Below are 21604 nucleotides of genomic sequence, written 5' to 3' on the forward strand. Positions count from 1 at the left end.
AATAGCACTGGTGGTGGACAGAGGCCAGATGTGAGCGGTATCTGACACACTGTTCAGCTAAAGGCTTCCATCAGTGCAGACGTAGCACTATTGTAACTAATTTGTCGTTATAATGTGTTCCCCATAGGCTCATTTGGCAATACTATATCACACATTTTGGTTCAAGTTGACCTTGCCGGCTCACATAAATCCAGAATTTATATATTCTTCTTTGTAGCAGTGGTTACGTTGCACTTAGCTTGACCCTCATTTTGTGTTTTTTTGGTTAGTAAATGATGAAGACAGTGCAATTTTTGTACTCTTTCAAATATTAGTATATTCAACTCTGTTCTCCTCAGATGTAGAAGAGCTGTCGACGTCTAAGGCTTTCTTTTTGCTTATTACAAATCTGTCTGAAAAGAGCACACTAGCAACTCACAAATGCATGGAAGTACTGAACCTGAAGAAAGACATGTGTGGACATCCATTTTAGTTGGACAATGAAATGCAATTGTGATATAGCAACTAAAAGGATGGTACTTATTTTATTATAAATGAACTGTGCCAAGTTGTTCACTTCACACACTCGTTAAGTGAAGGTGGAGCTAGCAAGATAAATGGAATTTGAGGTGAACTATCAGTTTTTTTCTTCACTTCACAATAATTTATCATACAATGACAAAACAAAAATATATTATTGCACATTATTGTCTGTATACCTGTGTCCACAGTTCTGTTGTATTTTATGAATTTCAAGGTATTCCACCTCGAGTGTTATTAGATTTATTTAGTTACAATTGCAGTTTTGGCTGTTGTGCCATTCTCAAGTAATAGCTCACTAATGTGTTTATCAGTGAAGACCATTGTCTTTGTGTCAACCATATTTACATACTTCATGTCATGCGCATATGGTAAGATGTGTCAAGCAGAAAAATTTGGCCATTTTTATGGGATGTCATCCACCATCCAAGATAGAAAATTATACATAAACTTCTATGTGGTAAATCACAGGAAAGGTGGAACATCATCTTTTTATTTATAAGGGGATAAAGACATTACTAAGAGTATTCTCCAGAGTTCAAACATGTTTCCTCTACGATTTTTGTTATACACAACATTTTATTTAAAACAAGACAGAGAGAGAGAGAGAGAGAGAGAGAGAGAGAAAGCAACTGGTTTTCCCCAAGTGAGATTTATCTTGACTTTTGTTTTGTTTTGTCTTATGCAACAAAGCAGTATCATTGCCAATGAATGTAACCTACCAGTAGTAATCTACATGAAGATTAATGCTTTTCATTTCTATCAGCTTATTAAGGTGCTGAAAAAGGTGGATTGTGAAACTTCTCTTAAAAAGAAGTTCAATTACTTTTACTATAAGAATAATTGTCTGCTTCAAGAGCATATTCATTCGTAGGTAAATGTGTTTTGCAAATTGTGCTATAGCAAAACTTAATTTAAGCACATGCTCATTACAAAAAAATTAATTACTAGCACATCTGGTACTACACAAATTTTACACATATCTATTTAAATGATTAGGAGTGTCAGTAAGAATAGCTTTATTCAATAGTGATGTTTTATCCATGACCTATTCCAGTTAAAGGTCAATTCATACAGGATACCATATCAAAACATTCCACAGTGTATTTCAGACTGGCATTCACATCAGTCATCAATAGCACAGAACGCCAACATCAAGGATTCTTGGAAGATAGATTTGACATTGACATTAAACTGTTCTTGCCACAGTTACTCATGCTAGATTCACAGATTTTGGCTTTCATCTCTTCATGCTCTCTACTTTACTGCTTGCTTTGTTTTTGTGAAACACTATGTAGTTTATATAAGTACTTTATACATTTCCTACAAGTTTCATATCACAAAATAAAAATTATTAATCTTTACAGTAATTGAAAATAACCGAATAAGGAAAAGCGTACATTGTGAATGACTAAGCTCATGACCAGGCTGCAGATTTCTTGACTTGCGCCATCGGGTAGTGCGTTTACAGGTTCTGCTTAATAGATCAGGAGTCCACTACACACAGGAGGTGGCTACACGGGTAGCAGGAGCTGTGTGGAAGGGACTGGGTAGTTTTTTTAGGTTAGAGGGTCTCAGGGAACAACAGAAAGGGTGTCCGTCTAAAAGGGAACAGGTAAAACACAGTAAGGTAGTTGTAGGAACAATTGGTACTGCAGTTGTAAATTGTCGTAGCTGTGCTGGGAAAGAACCAGAGATCCAAGCCCTAACAGAAAGCACCGAAGCTGTAGTTACAGAAAGCTGGCTAAAGCTGGGAATAAGTTCAGCCTAAATTTTTCAAACGATCTAACAGTGTTCAGAAAGGATAGATTAAATACAATTGGTAGTGTAGTATTTATTGCTGTCAGAAGTTGTTTGTCCTGTAATGAAATTGAAGTAGATAGTTCCTGCAAAATAGTATGGGTAGAAGTTATACCTGACAATCGGACTAAACTATTAATTAGATCATTTTACTGACCCCCCAACTCAGAAGATATAACTGCTGAACAGTTCAAAGAAAATTTGGGAGTCTCATTTCAAACAGGTACCCCACTCATACAATTATAATCGGTGGTGACTTCAATATGCTTTCGATATGCTGGAAAAATTATACATTTAAAGCTGACAGCAGGCATGAAACGTCATCTGAAATTGTACTGAATGTTTTCTCAGAAAATTATTTTGAACAATTAGTTCATGAGCACACTCGAAATGTAAATGGTAGCGAAAGCATACTTGGCCTCTTAGCAACAGATAATCCTGGACAAATAGTGAGTATCGTCATGAATACAGGGACTAGCAACCACAAGGCAGTTGCTGCTAGGCAGAATACCGTATCACCTACAATCATCAAAAAGAAACGCAAAGGCTATCTATTCAAAAAAGCTGCTAAAATTCTCTTAATGCCTTTTTAAGAGACAGACTTCCTTCCTTCCTATATGATCAAGTAATCATAGAAAAGTTGTGGAATGATTTCAAAGAGATAGTATCAACAGCAATTGAGAGATATATACTGCATAAATTAATAAGTGATGGTACCGATCCCCCATGGTACACAAAATGGGTCAGATCGCTGTTGCAGAAGCAGCGAAAAAAGCACACCAAATTTACGAAGGTTGACTGAAAAGTAATGCCTCCACCTTCATAACTCTTCAATAGTTGGCAGCATTGGTATGCGCCAGGTAGTGGCTTGTTCCGTAGCCTCTTCTCTACAGCTCCAGCTCTCAGGAAGCCTTAGCAGCCCTCAGCTGGAAAAATCATAGCCACACGTTCTCGTGCTTGCAATTTCTCTCTGAGTGATACAACAATTGTCTTGAATCAATCTGTCAACATTTTACTTGTTAAACTCGGTGGTTGCTGGCACAGGACGTCCAACTCTTTGTTTGTCACGCAGGTCAGATGTTCCTGTCTCAACATCTTTGAACTTACTCGCTCAATGACACACAGTACTCTCATCACCACACTCACCATAAAATGCTTTCATTCTCTGATGAATCTCCTTTGGAGTGACACCTTCTGCTGTCAAGAATTCAATGACTGCACGTTGCTTAAATTGCATTGACTGACCATCTACGTGGGGTTCCATTTTTTACACCATAACAACACAACCATTCAATGCTAAAGGCTTCCTGCCAACTGGAGCTGTAGAGAAGAGGCTACAGAACAACCCATTACCTGCCGCATACCAATGTTGCCAACTGTTGAAGAATTATGAAGGTGGAGGCATTCTTCTCATGAAATTTCAATCACCAGTTTTCTCCTCCAATTGCAAAACCATTCTGTTGGCACCCAACTACATAGAGAGAAATGATCATTATGATAAAATAAGAGAAATCAGGGCTCGCACACAAAAATTTAGTGGCTCGTTTTTCCCGCACGCCGTTCGAGAATGGAACGGTAGAGAGACAGCTTCAAGGTGGTTCACTGAACCCTCTGCCAGGCACTTCATTGTGAATAGCAGACATATCACGTAAATGTACATGTAGATAAAGAAACGTCCTAAACAGCTTAACCGTTTTTCAGGCTCATTTTTTGTAGCAACTCAGCAAAAATAGTTTTTTTGCTATCCCATTAGAATTGTGGTCAATGAACCATACTTACTTTTTAATGATTTTATTTTTGTGATTTAGGACCAAAAAATGGTGGTATATATACCACCATGGCACCTTTGTGAAGTATTAAAACTATGGTGGTAAATGGATTTCCCACTTCTCTTTAGTGAGCAGTTAAGCATTTCCATTACACATAAAAAACAATCAACAGTGTTTTCTGTTTCCTTTTACTTTATTTAAAAAATATTTGTTACCGATATGAAAGTTTACATGCCGCAATGTGAACGCAATCCTAGAAACTTTATAACACAATAAAGGTATGAGCTGATGCAGTTCACAATAATGTATATTGCAAACGCAAAGCAATGTGTTACAAAAACAGCAGTGATCCCACAACAAACAGAAACTGACTGTTGTAGCAGTTTTCATGCACCTGATGCAGTGTACTACCACAAGATGTCAGGTATAGACAGAGGTGATAACTTCTCAAACCCCTTACAGAAACTATTTTGATGATAACCATACTTCCCAAGAACCATTAAAACACCACTGTTTGGTGGGACAATACTTCCTACAGTCCTGAAGGCTTTTATTTCACAACAAACAGAAACTACAGATGGTAGAGCATAGTGCCACTAGATGCCACGAGTGTACAGAAGTGATATCACACAAAGAAATACATTTAGTGGGAAGTATATCCCACATGGCCCGAGAAAGGGTTAAGGGACATCCTGAAAACCTTATTATAATTGTTAAAACAGTGAAACATTCAGCTCCCTGAGGGAAAAGATGGCAATCAATGCAAATAACAAGGCAGAAGAGGGACAAACACTCTGCACTCTAAATAATATGGTTTTATTTGACAATGAAAAATCCAGGATGGAATGTAACAATATTATGAGAAGGAAAGTTGCACGCACGCATGCACACACGCACACGCACGCACACACACACACACACACACACACACACACACACACACACACACACACACACACACACACACGACTGCAGTCTCAGGCAACTGAAACTATCCTCAGTTCAGTTGCCAGAGACTGCAGTCATGTGTGTATGAGTTGTGTGTGTGTGTGTGTGTGTGTGTGCGCGCGCGTGCGCGTGCAGGCACATATATGTGTCTATTGCTGACAAAGGCCTTAAAGGCCGAAAGTTTTAATTGTGAGAGTCTTTTTGTTGTGCCTATCTGAGACTCAGCAACTTTCCTTCTCATAATATGGTTTCATTTGAGTGTGTGTATTTTCTTTAGCACATAAATGTTGATGTTTTGAATTGTAAGTATGACACTCCTATTCGTTCAGTTTCCAGTAAGATGTAAAATGTACTGCATGACCTTTCTTAAGAACATTCACTATGAATTTTGCTTCGCACACTAATAAATGTATAACCACATCTAGTTCCTTAATTCTGAAACTGTACTCAGCCCATGCAAAAGACAGTCCTTGACAAGTTCACTCTCACTATTGGGTTTTGGGCATCGGTGTGTGACGTAATATTGATGTTCCGCCTAGTGTAGTGATTGTCAAACAGTGACCTGCGGGCCACATGCTGCCATAATCATATTTGCATGGCCTGCAGTTTTAAGCCATATTTTACAATTAAATAACCTAGGAACTGACAGCGGACCCAAAAACCTTACATATCATTAAGAGCTGCTTAAAAATTTGGTTTTCCTGCTCAGTTATAAACAAACATAATTACAAAGACTGTAATGTTTTAAGATGTGTTTAATTGTAATAGACATTACTGAATTTGGTCATCTGATAAGTAGAGTTGGCGGCATATCTTAGGGACAGAGGGATAAATAGTGTGGCCAAAGTGGGTTAGAGGATATAAGCAGGGAAATTTTTTATTGTTTGTCCTCCAGTACTGACTAATCACAGGAGTGTATGACTCGTACTGATCAGCTGCTGCAATATAAATTTTAATGAGGAAGTAAAATGTATACATGAATGCACATTAAGAGATGATCATCTTCAAGTGGAGTACTTTTAGCTAGGAGTATGAAATTGCATTAACACTGTTTATATGTATGAGAACAGTGGTAGCAATCTGAAATACAGAAGTCAACACAAAGAATTCCAAATGGCGCAGACTTTGAACACTCAGCAGCTGGAACCAGCATCCAACTTATTGTGCACTTACTATAGCTACTCTGTTGGCAGCTTGTAATATAATAATTTTTGTAGGTTAACAATTAATACAGGCTGTACAGGCGGCAAGGAAAAAAAATTCCTGGATTTTTCCCTGTTAAAAATACACTTCCTCCCGGGTGAAAATATACCTTCTCCGTGTTAAGTGACAGTATACTTTTCCTCGTAACTGTAAGACTGATCAATCCTTTGAATGGCATCACCGCGCTTGGGCAGCTACGATGACGCATGATGTCCGTATGTTGGTACGTGTTAAACATTGAAAGAACTTACATTATGTCATAAAAGAAACAAGACATCAGAGGATATTCCAAGAGCATCAGAATTTCTGAACCATACTAAAATATATAATTCGGCTTAAAGTGCACATTCGTATGTCCAGATTCGGATCTAAAATTTCTTGGAGTAACAGTGTTGTATTATTTCATTCTTTATTATGCCAATAGAGTGGAATTAAACACTTCGTTTCAAATAAATTGACTGTCTCAGCAGAAAAGATTAATAAAAGCCAAATTTATTTAGTAATCCGACAAAAATAACTTAATTGTTCTGCATGGCGATTAATGCTTTACTGTCAGAAAGGTGGAAATAAAATATGAAACTAATAACATTTTAGCCTTCCATAAGTATGTGAATGTATTTTAATTGACTTGATAGCTCCCAGCTACAGAAATCCGTTTTGTTTTCATTTGACGTGAGAGCAATAAATGAAGAGGAAACAGCAAATTACTAAAGGTAAACACAGATCACGTGGAGACTACCCACCTCCCCACTTCAAGTCGGGCTGCTCTGTGCATGCATCTAAGGACAGAGGCAATACTGAATGGTGCCCCCCCCCCCCCCCCCACCACCCACACACACACACCCATACCCAAGCTTTCTAGGTAGGACTCTAAAAATTAAAAATGTTCATTTTGCAGCACACATCTTTCTGAAGAATATGACACACAAAACATTTGTGTTCGAGGAAATGTAAGGACATATTAGTCTTACATGTGCCAAAGTGCAGTGCCACGCCACTTAACACAGCACTGTTCTTTCGTACGTCATTGTTTTTTGCTCTTGCTTCATATAAATGGGCACTGACCTCTGAAATATTTTTAGAGCTTCATCACACTCCATACCTCCACTGTAACCATCATAATTCTTAGAACACTGATATTGAATATGTCCAGTGTTACCATGGCAGGTGTGGCAGTACTTAGATTAGCACTCAACATCAACAACTTTTCCATTCTATAGAGAAGTAGCACTTACAACAACATTCAAGGAACAATGTCCTTGTTGTTCCCATGTCCCATCAAGTGCAACAGCAATATCCCTGGTTCCACTAATATTTTCAGTTTCTTCTACTGCACTTTTCATAGATGCTTTAGATACAACTGTCAAGACACCCAAAAGTATTTGTTTGTACTTGCTGAACCTACTGGGAGGAGGAGGATCTATCAAGCCACAAAACGTTTGAGTCGCCTTTTTTTTCCTTTTCCTATTGTATGCATTCATACAATAATTTCAAATTCACATCATGTTCAAAGTCATTTTCGAGGTAGATTTATTGCAGGATCTACACAGAACAACTAATTTTGAAGCTAAACCCTTCCCACTACTTTGTCATTCAGTTATTTCCAGACATCCTACACCATCATATTGTTTACATTTCGCCACATCCTTTAACAACGAAGATAAGCTGCACACATCAACAACAACAAATCCAGTACAAACAGCATCACTGTTAACACAAAAATTTCAATCACCGGAAGATGTGCCATGTGGGAGTTTCTTCCCTGAAGAACTGATACAAAGGTTACTTTCAAGTTTGGCTTGCTTTGTTTAATAATTGGTTACCACAGAATTTCCTTTTATTGAATTTCTTGATGTGTGGCATAGTTTTGTATTTATTGCACACTAAAGTATATGTACTTCCACAAACATATGTAGCATTTGGCCAACAAACATTCAGTAACACATGGACAAACTTCTCCAGTGAAGCAAAAGTAAATACTAGCAAAGTTAATCATTTACAGACACCAGAAACCTCCACTGTTATTACCTATATATACAATGTATCATACGTATAATTGTTGGAAACAGAAAGGTCACAGTTCTTTTCGAAATAATACTGGCGCCATACACGACCGTAACTTTAAAATGTGGTATATATAGGTCATTTTTCCATTCGAAACCCTGTAATGTATATATCAATGTAATCAGGAATGACTATAGAATTTAATAAAGTCATTAAAAAAAATTCGATTTTTCCACTATTTATAAGTACCCTGTATCCTTTAAGTCCTGGCATTTTTTTCCCTCTCTAATCTTGCTACAGCTTTACATGGCGTGCTTTCCTTCCTGGCAAAGATTCTATTACCTGATCAAAGTTTGTCAAATGTTTTGTTACATGAAAAAACGAAATGTTCTCTAATGCTGAAAAAGCTGTTAACACAAATAGTGTCCAAGACTGGTGTGGTTTCTCGATCTGATTACGTGTATTTTATCACTGTCTGTTAGATGAAACGAAATAGGCCGGCCTAATATTGCAGCAGTTGTAACACACACCACATAAACGAGACTGTTTTGGCACAAATGGTCATTTTTATAACAGACAGAATTCACAAAGTACCAATATGAAATTCCTATTAAGCATACTACAAGCAAAAAGCTTTATGTTAGGAAATAGTTTCGCAGTTCATTCATACACTCCAGCTTCTCAAGCGTGAGATCGAAAAGTTTTATATAAATTTGGAATCGTCATATTCTTCCATAGTTTGTGTGAGGTCCCCGTTTCATCTCCTTGCTCATTCAAATAAACAATCTTGTCATCACTAATGCTGTAGCTACTCCTTCCAGTGACGAAACTTATTCTCCGGTTAACTGCCACAATCACCTGTTTAGTTATCCCACGATTGTTCTTCGGTTAGGTGCTATTATGTGTTTGTACGACGTGTTTTCCGCACTACTCCCAGAATACAACTGCACAACTGGCCCTTACTAGTGTAGTGGTCTGACCAAAAATTTTCTGTCAAGATTTCATTTTCTTCGATACAACAAGAAGATAATAATGTAATATTTCTTACCTGTTATTCCTGTTAGTCATTTATTTCCATTCCGGTAGTCTGAATCTATGGATTTCGCTGGTAATTATAACAAAGCTGATCATTCGCAAACCCAGTCAACCACATAAACAGCGATTGGCACTCATCCGCTCAGCTTTATTCTGCTCAGCTCGTACAGCCCCGCCCTCTTTTGTCTGCAGGAAAGTTTATTTCTAGATGCGACAGGGATTGCCCTGGCAGACATCACATACACTATGCACGCATTGAAAACTCAACTTATGATTCATTCAGAAATCAACTTAGAATGTGTTCAAAAACCAACAGGAATGTGTTTCAAAATCATATAAATAATCGATAGACCAATGTGCGCTGGATGCTAGGCGCTTTGTGAAATGAGTTTTTTTCCCTCAAGACTATGAATTTGGCCCTCCACTGTAATTGTTGCCCAGGGAAGATACCCCAGTTATCCCTCCATCCCCTCAATCTGGGTCTCTCGTACATGCGCGAATCTGGCAGCTTGGATGCGTCAGTTAAATTTTTCTGGGTAGTATCTGGCTGCCTGCCATCTAACAGCCACACTTCTGTACCCAGAAGTGGGAGAAGGTACTTCTCATACATGATTCAACGGCGCATGCGTAAAAGCTCGCTCGCAACTGCTCCAACGAAACTAATGTAAACAATTCTGACATCATGCTCATCGGAGGCAATTTGTTTTTATGAAGCATTGCATAGTCTTCCTAAAGCTAAACGTTTAACACATTTTGCTGTTGGCAGACACTTGTATGAGCACTGTGTTTTGTCGTATGTGGCGCATTTCCTTTGCAATTTATTTATGTGTGGTTGTGTGGTTTCCTTTCTCCCCCCCCCCCCCCTCCCCACCCCGTTCATGTTTTGTTACTGTAGTATTAACCTGCAGTAGCGAGATACAGTCTTAATATCCTTTGTTAGGGTACTGGTTCTCACTAGTCAAAATTACAAAAATTTAGCTGTAAACTAAAATAACGAGAAGTTCCCAGAATTCTAAAAAATTCCTCAGTTTTTCCCAGTTTCCTCCAGGATGAAAAAATTCCCAGGTTTTTCCCGGATCTCCTGGTTGTCCCGGGTCGTATACACCCTGCAATTGTAAGATTGGTCGATATGTGGCCTATGGTGCTGCCCCCTAATGTCAGTACTGGCTCATGAGCAAAAAGGTTTGACAACCACTGGTCTAGTGTAACATACCACTCTAGTGTAACACCCCCCCCCCCCCCCCCCTTGCATTTCTGTGACATGACTTGACATTTTGTTCCATCTACATCCAGTGTGAATCACTCTTAATGGTGACATTCGTGGATACAGTACATGATTTCAGCACTTCATTATCCTCGACTGAAACCACTTTTTACTTATTTTAATGTACAATGGGAAGTAAAAAATGTATTTCATCTTTCTTATGATAAACATTTCAATAGTAATCATGTCATCAATACTCTTAATACATGGGAGGGTTGATGTGTGCATATCAAATCAATTTGACAATCCAATTATAGTGCAACAACACACAAATATTTGTGGACTTTTATTGTAGAATATTTGGAAGCATTTACTCAGCAATCTTGTTTGGTGCTCTAACAAAATCATAATAAGTTTGTACTGCATTATTATACATTGATAATATATCACTGAAACTGTACAGTACAAGAATCTGAAACAAACATTTTGCATCCTTTCTCCCTTTGGAGAATTTTGGCAAATATAAATATGTGAGTATTAAACATTATTTAACAATGCATAATTTAACACACTTGTCAAAGTGTTTATAAAATCAGCACAACAGTACCACTTGAAGTTGAAGAAGTAAAGACACTCATTTAGTAATTATCCAGAAAATAATTTTCTTACTTTTTTATCACAGGAAAAAACACTCTTCTCAATCTAGTTCTATAAAAGTTTGACTGCAGCATTTCAGACACACACACTCCAAGCAACAAATCACATGACAAACAATTGAGAACCAACTCAACAGATAAATAATATCTCTGAAGTCTGTACACAGAAACATATAGCATAGAAACTTAAAATGTAAGAGCTGTTCATTAAATAGTAACAACCTATAATAATTTATGATTTGCAGCTCCTTCACCGCTTCACAAATACTACACTGAGAAGCATACCAAATCCAAAACTAATGGAGCACCACAGGTATTAGATTTGTCTTTACCTTCTGTTTTACAACTAGTTTCAGATTAATATTTGTAGACAGAAGAACTTTAGCATCTATATCAGAAAAAATATCACATTTCACTCTCATATTGTTAAAGAGGAAGTATGATATGTGATGCCACTTTATTATACATACAAAAAATAAAAAATTAATAAAACAGATAATCTCACCCAACTAAAATCATTGTCAGCACATTACAGCTTGGAATGCAACGGACACCCTGGACATTCACAAAGACAATATCATAAGGGAAAAGGGAAGCACACAGTTCAACACTTCTTCCTTATAAAACACTGGAGGCAATAATATTACCTCAAAAACTAATAAAAAAGTTGATATTCTAAATCTTAAATGTTTTCTTTGTTATACATTCTATAAGATGAAAGCATGTGATTCTGTACACATGCCACCATTATAAAGTTGCTGAACTTCTAGTTATGCTTCCTTTCTTAGTATGTTTTTCACTGAAAAGATTAATTTAATTATTACATTTTATAATAGCACCCATTCAGAATTTGTAAATTCTAAACTGTAACATTAACACACTTCATAAAAATATAAAAACTTCTTTATTTAATAAAATTAAATGCAAACTCTGTGTGCTAACTGAAAGCAACTTCTGCTAGTTGCCTTTTTAAAAAGACATCACTGACACTGAAAAACAACATGCTACAGGACATTTTTTTTTCGGCAGTTTCGCCAGGCACTGAAAAACTATAATTAAATTCTCTCACTTATAATTTCTGAAGAGACAATAGCAGTTGAATCTTGAGAAAAAGAAGTTACAGCCTTGTAATACACTTTGGAGAAGGAAGGAAGCTGTGATTATTACTTCCAGATAGTACACACTGAGGAAGGTGTATTATCTGCCTTCAACAACCAGCCATGTCTGATGTTACTTACAAAGTAACTCAATTCCATAGCTGACAAAAACACGGAAGTCCAGGCCAGCCTCACAACATCATTTTTAAGTTACTTCTGCATGTATTTGACTTCTGCTACAATGATTTCCATTATTGAGGATAAACGATAATAAAGAAACCAAATTTTTCTTCCTGAAAGAGACATGTAGGCCACTGTACTCATAAATAAAGTAGAGAGAGACAAGGAAAGGGAGGGAAGGGTGCCTGATTAATGCAAATCCTAAGCACACCATGAAAGGAAATGGTATCCTGACAATTTTCGAGTAACTGAACTTCACTCTCTTAAAAAGCATCAATGGAATCCATTTTCGGCTAAACTATCAAGGGGGTAATTCAGTTCTTGCACAGATGATCCTTCCTTATCCCAAGCATAAAGGGTACAAACCACAATGGAAATATAATGGAAGTCACCTGATCTCATACTGGTAAAAACATGGACTGTTATGAGCTGCATAAGCTAAATTTTTTTAACACTGTAATAAGTATTTACACCAATCTTCTGCTTGTAATGACTGATTACTGAATAGCTTGTACTAAACTATGTACCCTACAAACATCCATATAATATATGAACAAGCATCCCCATTTCAAAACCCTTTAAAAATCTAGAGTTTCCATAAAGAGTGAAATTTTGTCACTGACACTTCAAACACTTCTCAAGTTACATTTTATATCTTTCTGAGATTCAACAGGTCTAACAACTGAATTTATGGAATCTTCAGTATTGCAATCCACAGATAACTTTTATATACTATCTCAAAAACCAGTAAATCTCTAAATGTAGCCAGCACTGATTCATCTTAGGAGTAATAAATCTGAATTTATGTTTTATTGTGAACATACACACACACACTGAATATCAGTTCTGTAAATAACATGCTGTAATACAGAGAATAGTTGTTGCTAAGCTCCAAATATTTTGTATAAGCAGCTTTCAGAAGGCACTACTATTCCTTAAAATCTACTACAAACTGTGAGGATGTTGCAATTCAAACATCACTGGCAATTTTCAAAAAAATATTTTCACAGTATCATGTTTCAATATCTCAAAAATGTGTCTCTGCTCAAATTATCATTTGGAACTGAAAACAGGAGAGAAATAATATGGCATACAAAACGCAAAGGCCATAAGCAATTTGTCACAACCAATTTAGTACAAACAGAAACTTTTCCAGAGCAGATCTGAAACTGAATCCTGCTTTGAACGACATCAGTGGTCAGCATTAAAACAAACATTTCACAGAAACAAGGGCTTTGCTTAACAACTGGTTCATAACAGTTTTGAACAATCTATAAGAACAGCCAATAATGAACCTTTCCCCTTTGGAACATTGCAAGCCCACTACCACACAATATGAAAAATTTAAAATCCAAATTAATTCAACAACAACACATAAAACATGCAATAATTTCACATTTCCAGAATCCCAGATTCCTTGCCGAATCATTGTGAGCTTCTGTGAACTACACATCTTATAAGTCAATGTTCTTAATTATTATTAATCTCTAGGATCACATTTTTCTGACGACCACACTTCCTGTTAGCCGTTTTGTGCTGTCAAGTATAACCATACATTCTCAATTATAGTAATTCACAAATATTCCTTCAGCTCAAGTTTAAGTGATTCTACCTATCTATCTAACTTTAACATGACTGAACAAGTGAGCACACAATTCAACATTTTTCTCCTAGTATATTAGTTGCTGTGTGGGGTGTATGTGACATGGGATGTAGGTTGGAAAGTAGTTAAGTCAACAACAAACTATTTGGAATCAACCAAAGTATGGTGATATTTTGAAGCTTTCAGGACAATAAGCTTAATCTGATGCTATCATACCACCTAACTCAATTTTCAACAAAGCTCATGATTCATATATTATTTTAATCACAAAAATAAATCTGTGGTGTACACTGGAATACACACTTGGCCAATAGCTTCAACAATGAAGGACAAAATGGCGATAAGGAAAGCTATTGGGAGTCACTGACACATGATGGGAGGAATGGAATTTTTGTTGACATGTCAACTCTGTAGGTCAAAGATTCTGCAGAGTTTCAGATTAACAAAAGCTCCAATACCATTTTTAAAGAAGTAAAATGAAACTAAATAATGAGTCTTAGTACACACATCCACACTCAGGTCAAAGATAACTAAAGCATTTTATGAAGGAAGACAAATTTTAAAAAAGTATGTATATGTGATTACATTAAAAATAGGAAAAGTGAGGTGCAAGATCAATGGATTAAGTAACAAATTTGGTGGTGTGGAACACTGGTACAGCAACAGAGAAGAATAGCAGTGCTTCATTTGTATTCTCAGTATCTGAACAAATGAATTATACAAAGTACAAAGTGAGAGAAGAAAAGGAAAAATCAGAATACAAATGTACCCCAGATGAAATAATAATAATAATAATAATAATCCAACATTATTCCACATTCCAAAAAAAAATATAGTGGTTCTAAGTAAATGATACAACTAACAACTGTCTTAAAAAAGAAATTAACCAATACTTCAATACAAACTGCCCTTAAAACTGTATTAAGTATAAATATACAGTCTCTTAATTCTTCCCACCACCCCCCTTCCCCAGATCATGAAATAATTATGTAAATTTTAAGGGTGGTTCAAATATGACTGTGAATATAGTTTTTGTTTTAGGAAACCTACAGTCATGTAATATATGACTAGAATCCAACACAGTGGAGCACATCGTTCAGATGCTCATTCATTGGTATTTTGCTCACTATCTTTTATAAATATTGAGATCAATAACAATGATAAAGAAACTACCTATACAGTAATTACATTTAAAAAAAAAAAGAGGGAGCACACATATGCAACAAGATCCTAAGGTAAGATAACACAACTGTTCATAGTTAATGGTCACATTTTGGTGAATAATTACTCACAGGTACAATATAAAATACGTACATTAATTACAGAAAACATTAACAAAATGTCAATGTAAATCAATGTATTAGAGAATGGCCTTCGATTATTCGATTAATGACTAGTGGGTATTAAAACTATTCTAATTAATGAACATATGATGCTCTTGTAACATTATGATGACCGCTTTGCTAACAGGAGCGGTAAATTAGGAGTTATGTCCATATCAGAGCGTCTTTCATACTCGTCATTCTTTGAAACTAGTTGAACATTGTCATCAGAGCTTCTTGTACTCAACCGACGCACTTCAGGATTGAGCAACAGGAAAGGTTTTGGGCTACGTTCTGAAACAGGAAAATATATCTAAATAAGTAAAATTGTTGCCTGCTGATAAGGAATTGCAATTATGTAGAACTAATGTACTACATATTTGTTAAGAACCAACAAATTTTATACATTCAAAGATGGAAAACACATTTCATATATTTTGCAGAATGGGACAACATGGGAAAGACACAGAGCTGGAAGAGGGAAGAACAGAGTTAGTCATGAGAGGTAGTACTGGTGCAGAGCATCCATTCACATTCACCTATGCAGCGAACCAAGGGCAACGTGTGTGTGCGCACGGGGCAGGGCGGTCATCAGAAAAAATGCACTAAAATGCAAAAGGATATAGAAGATCCAGAGTAAGAGAGAATAAAGAAAGGAATGCATGGGTGAGTTAAAGTGGAATGGGGGAGAAACATGGAGTGTGAGGCCACCATGGGGCAGAAGAATGCAATGAAGGAGGAGGGTAGAAGTACATCTACATGGATACTCCACAAATCACACTTAAGTGCCCAGCAGAGGGTTCATCGTACCACCTTCACAACAATTCTCTATTATTCCAATCTCGAACAGCACATTTAAAAAACTAATGCCTATATCTTTCTGTTTGAGCTCTTATTTCCCTTATTTTATTGTGATGATCATTTCTCCCTATGTAAGTCAGCCTGAACAAAATATTTTCGCATTTAAAAGAGAAACTAGTGATTCAAATTTCATGAGAAAAGTCCACCACAATGAAAAATGACTGTTTTAATGATGTTCACCTCAGATCCTGTTATCATGTCAGTGAGACCCTCTCTCCTATTTCATGATAATACAAAATGTGCTGCTCTTCTTTGAACTTTCTTGGTGTACTCCATTAATCTTATCTGGTAAGCATCCCAGACCGCGCAGCAGTACTCCAAAAGAAGACAGACATTTGTAGTGTAGCCAGTCTCTTTAGTAGATCTGTTACATTTTCTAAGCCTTCTTTCCAATTTAAGTTGTTGGTAATTGTAATTTAGTTGAACTTATGGCCTTTATATTTGACTGATTTATCGTGTAATTGAAGTTTATTGGATTCCCTTTAGCACTCATGTGGATGACCTCATACTTTCCAATATTTGGGGTCAACTGCGAATTTTCACACCATACAGATTCTTTCCTAAATCATTCTGCAATTTGTTTTGATCTTCTGGTGACTTAACAAGATGATAATCGACAGCATCATCTGCAAACAGCCTAACATACTGCATTTTCTGCCAGGTTTCAAGACAATGTTTCACTATAAGCATCATGCATTTAAGTCTGCACTAAATTTCGAACTTCTGTACAGGGTCGCAAATCTACGATATTTTGCGTTCATTTAAATTTTGCCTTCTTTTTCCATTCTGCAACAGTGTTCTGACCCATTTTGTGTACCACGGGAGACGGGCTCCATCGTTAGTTAAATTATTAACTGCTGTTGATACTATTTCTTTGAATTCAAGCCACATCTGGTCTATACTTACATTGATAATTTGGAAGTAGCAGAGATTGTTTCTCAGGAAAAGTGTCAAATGGATTACAAAGACTTGCAGTGACTGGGGTCTGGTCGACTGCAAGAATGAACTGTGTGTTGCAAAGAGTGTTCTCACCAGTACAATTCAGAAGAGATGGGATCGGAAAAGGGACCCAAATGGTGTAGGCCATCAAAATCAATCACAAAATGTCAAGACAGCAACAGATCAACTTGGCCCTTGGGCACAATTTGATGGAAGCCATCAATTCAACCTGACCATTTGCTCATAAACTACAAACTTATATAACTTGTAGCAGCTGCAACAATATAGGTACATTATGGCTGAGTCATGTTGTCTACAGAATTTGTAGCTAAGTATATGCTAAAGCAATGAAATAACTCTACCAATTCTGAATGGAGAAAGAAAGCAAGATTAAGTAATAATTGTCCCTTACCGATACGGTCATTAGAGAAGGATCACAAACGCAAACTGGACAAAGATAGGTAGGAAATCTGGTTTGATGTTTCCAAATTAACAAACTTATTATCCACTTTACATGATTTAAGGAAAAAACAGATGTCTAAATGTGTGCGGCCAGACAGTGATTGGAATCCTCCTCCTCCTCCAGAATGCAAGTCCACTGCTCTATCACCTACAACTCTTTTGAAATTTGGGGTTTATTATTTCAATAAATATTGTAAATATTTATATAAGCCAGATAATGCACCCACCTAGTGACTATACTTAAAGCAGCAAAGACGACAAGCAGCATCTCTGATATCAGATTTATCATTGAAGCATTTAATTCTGTGGTAAGATTAAACTCAGGATACAAAACAAAAACAAGTAGGAAAGTTTTGGATTTACAAACTCATAAGCATGACCATAAAGGCAATTTCAAAATTTTAGAGAAAACTAACATCCACAGGTACATATCCACCTACACATATACTCAAAAGCATCATAAGGGGGTAAGGCAGTGGGAATTTTCAGAAACACAATCCTACAATCTTTTCCCAATCCATTTTCAAGTGGTCCATGGTAAGAACAACTGTCAGTAAACAACTGTATGAGCTCTGGAAAATCCAGGATGGAATGTATGAGAAGGAAAGTTGCTACTCACCATATAGTGAAGATGCTGAGTCACAGATAGGCACAACAAAAAGACTTTCACATTTGAAGCTTTCGGCCAAATGCCTTCATCAACAATTGACACACATACACACGCATGTACACACACTCATGCAAACACAACTCACACACACGACTGCAGTGTCAGGCAGCTGAAACCACTCTGCGAGCAGCAGCACCAGTGCATGATGGGAATGGCGACTGGTTAAGGAGGAGGCTGGGGCGGGGAGGGAGAGAGATAGTATGGTGGGGATGGTGGACAGTGAAGTGCTGCAGGTTAGGCGGAGGGAAGGGGAGAGGTAGGGAGGGGGGGAGAGAAGTAGCGGAAAATGAGAGAAATAAATAAAAAGACTGGGTGTGGTGGTGGAATGACAGCTGTGTAGTGCTGGAATGGGAGCAGGGAAGGGGCTAGATGGGTGACGACAGCAACTAACAACAGTTGAGGGCAACACAGGATGTATAGCAGGGAAAGTGTTGGTGGGAAGGATCCATATTGCACAGGCTGTGAAGCAGTCATTGAAATTAAGGATAGAATGTTTCGCAGCATGTTCGGCAACAGGTGGTCCACTTGTTTCTTGGCTACAGTTTGTCTGTGGCCATTCATGGGGACAGAAAGCTTGTTGGTTGTCATGCCTACATAGAATGCAGCACAGTGTTTGCAGCTTAGCTTGTAGACTATACGACTGGTTTCACAGGTAGCCCCGCCTTTGATGGGTAGGTGATGTTAGTGACTGGATTGGAGTAGGTGGTGGTGGGAGGATGTATGGGACACGTCTTGCATCTAGGCCTATTACAGGGGTATGAGCCGTGAGGTAAGGGATTGGGAGCAGGGGTCGTGTAAAGGCGGGTCCACACCGAGCGCGCCGCGCCGTGCTGCTGCATCCCGCGCACAGCTGTAACAGAAGGGAGTGCACCGTCCGCGCCCCGCCACGCCCCACCGCTCCGAGGCGTGCACTGTGTTCCACTTGGAACGCGCGCATGGTCTGAAGATGGAGCAAGCTGAAGCCCTGTCTAAACTGAGCGCGCGCAAACGCGCCACTTCCTTTGATGTACTGACAACAGCCGGAAAACCGCGCGGCGCGGCATGACGCAGCGCAGCGCGGTTCACCGTCCACACTGAGCGCGCAGAGCCGCGCAAGGCGGTATTGCGCGGCGCACTCAGTGTGGACCCGCCTTAAGGATGGAAGAGTATATTGTGTAGGTTCGGTGAACGGCAGAAAACCACTGTGGGAGGGGTGAGAAGGACAGTTGGCAGGACATTTCTCATTTCAGGGCATGACGAGAGGTAATCGAAACCCAGGTGGAGAATGTAATGCAGTTGCTCCAATCCTTGGTAGTACTGAGTTACGAGGGGAATGCTCCTCTGTGGCCGGACGGTGAGACTCTGGGAGGTGGTGGGAGACTGGAAAGATAAGGCATGGGAGATTTGTTTTGTACAAGGTCGGGAGGATAATTACTGTCAGTGAAGGCTTCAATGAGACCCTCGGTATATTTCGAGAAGGACTGCTCGTCACTGCAGATGCGACGACCATGGATGGCTAGGCTGTACGGAAGGGACTTCTTGGTCTGGAATGGCTGGCAGCTGTCGAAGTGGAGGTGTTGCTGGTGGTTAGTAGGTTTGATATGGATGGAGGTACTGATGTAGCCATCTTCGAGGTGGGGATCAACGTCTCGAGAGGTGATTCACTGGCTTGAGTAGGAACAGGTGAAGCAAATGGGGGACCTAGATCTGTGTCAATACAGAAAAGTCTCCTTATCCCTAGCCAGATACCAGTCCCACATACTGCTCCTGCATTGTTGCTTGTCTCATGGAATCCTTCCTAATGACCTTACCATCAAATTACCCACCTCTGGCTGCCACCCCTACTTTCACAATGACCTCCACCTGTTCAAATTCCGCCAATCCTTAGCCCTCACTAACATAGTCCTGCAAAACGATATCAACCAAGGCCAAACCTCCTTGCAGTACCTTCTCTCCATCTGCAAGATTCTCCTGCTACGCAATCCCAAATTCCTGGAACCCATAACACACATCGAAACTCTTGCCCTCCCACCACCACCTACTCCAATCCAGTCACTAACATCACCTACCCCATCAAAGACAGGGCTACCTGTGAAATCAGTCATGTGTTCTACAAGCTAAGCTGCAACCACTGTGCTGCATTCAATGTAGGCATGACAACCAACAAACTGTCTGTCCGCTTGAATGGCCACCGACAAACTGTGGCCAAGAAACAAGTGGACCACATGTTGCTGAATATGCTGTCAAACAGGATATCCTTCATTTCAATGACTGCTTCACAGCCTGTGTGATATGCATCCTTCCCACCAACACCAGCTTTTCTGAACTGCGCAGGTGGGAACTTTCCCTGCAATACACCCCATGTTCTCGTAACTCTCCTGGCCTCAACCTTCTTTAGTCGCTGTCCTCACCCACCTAACCCCTTCCTGCTCCCATTCCAGCACTACACAGCTGTCATTTCACCACAACACCCAGTCTTTTTATTTATTTCTCTCCTTTTCCACTACTTCCCTCCCCCCTCCCTACCTCTCCCCTGCCCTCCCCACCTAACCTGCAGCACTTGACTGTCCACAATCCCCACCATACTATCCCTCTCCCTCCCTGCCCAAGCCTCCTCCTTACCCAGTCGCCACTCCCATCATGCACTGGTGCTGGTGCTCACAGAGTGGTTTCAGCTGCCTGACACTGCAATCATGTGTGAGAGTTTCTGTTTGTGTGAGTGTGTGTGCGTGCGCGCGTATGGGTGTCTATTGTTGACGAAGGCCTTTGGCCGAAAGCTTTTAAGTGTGAAAGTCTTTTTGTTGTGCCTATCTGCGACTCATCATTTTCAGTATATGGTGAGTAGCAGCTTTCCTCATAATATTATTCTGTATGAACTCTTAATTTATCTGACTTTCATATGATGGTGATTTCTTGGGATGTATGTGGGAGGAACTAATATGATGTCTTATTCTTCTTGGAACATTCACTCTCAATATTTTAACAGTGAACCTCCCCGTAATGCACAACGTCTCTCTTGCAGCACATGCCACTGGATCTTTATGAGCTTCTCCAAGTTTATTAAATGAACATCTGACAAGAAAGTATAAATCCTTTCTTCTGTAAACAAACTGCATTCTTACATTTACTTCAATTACTCTCAGTCTGTCATCAACTTTTCCCAACCCACAATTAATTATGTTGGTATTCAACTTTAGATCAGTCAGGATTGATACTCAAATATTTTTACTGTCACAACTGTTTTAAATGATTTACTGTCAACATGATTTATGTGCCATATGTTACATTTATTTAAATCGAGGGTCCACTGCCACTCTGCACACTGCCAATCCTTTGCAGAGCTTCCTGCATTT

The 21604-nt window shown here is 38.6% G+C and overlaps 1 protein-coding gene across 2 annotated transcripts in view; it reads right to left on the reverse strand.

The window, feature by feature from the left end:
- Positions 1-10827: 10827 nt before the first annotated feature.
- LOC124796430 overlaps positions 10828-21604 on the reverse strand; it is a 77522-nt gene continuing 66745 nt past the window's right edge. Inside the window, exon 7 of one of the 2 annotated variants that reach the window (XM_047260619.1) lies at positions 10828-11937. In XM_047260619.1, the coding sequence (XP_047116575.1) occupies positions 11909-11937 (29 nt within the window). In that variant the 3' untranslated portion in view covers positions 10828-11908. Of the gene's footprint in view, positions 15635-21604 lie in introns of both variants that reach the window. The other variant, XM_047260618.1, reaches the window with a different exon arrangement.

This window comes from Schistocerca piceifrons, chromosome 4 (assembly GCF_021461385.2).
Source record: "Schistocerca piceifrons isolate TAMUIC-IGC-003096 chromosome 4, iqSchPice1.1, whole genome shotgun sequence".
In the NCBI taxonomy this organism is placed as follows: Eukaryota; Metazoa; Arthropoda; class Insecta; order Orthoptera; family Acrididae; genus Schistocerca; species Schistocerca piceifrons.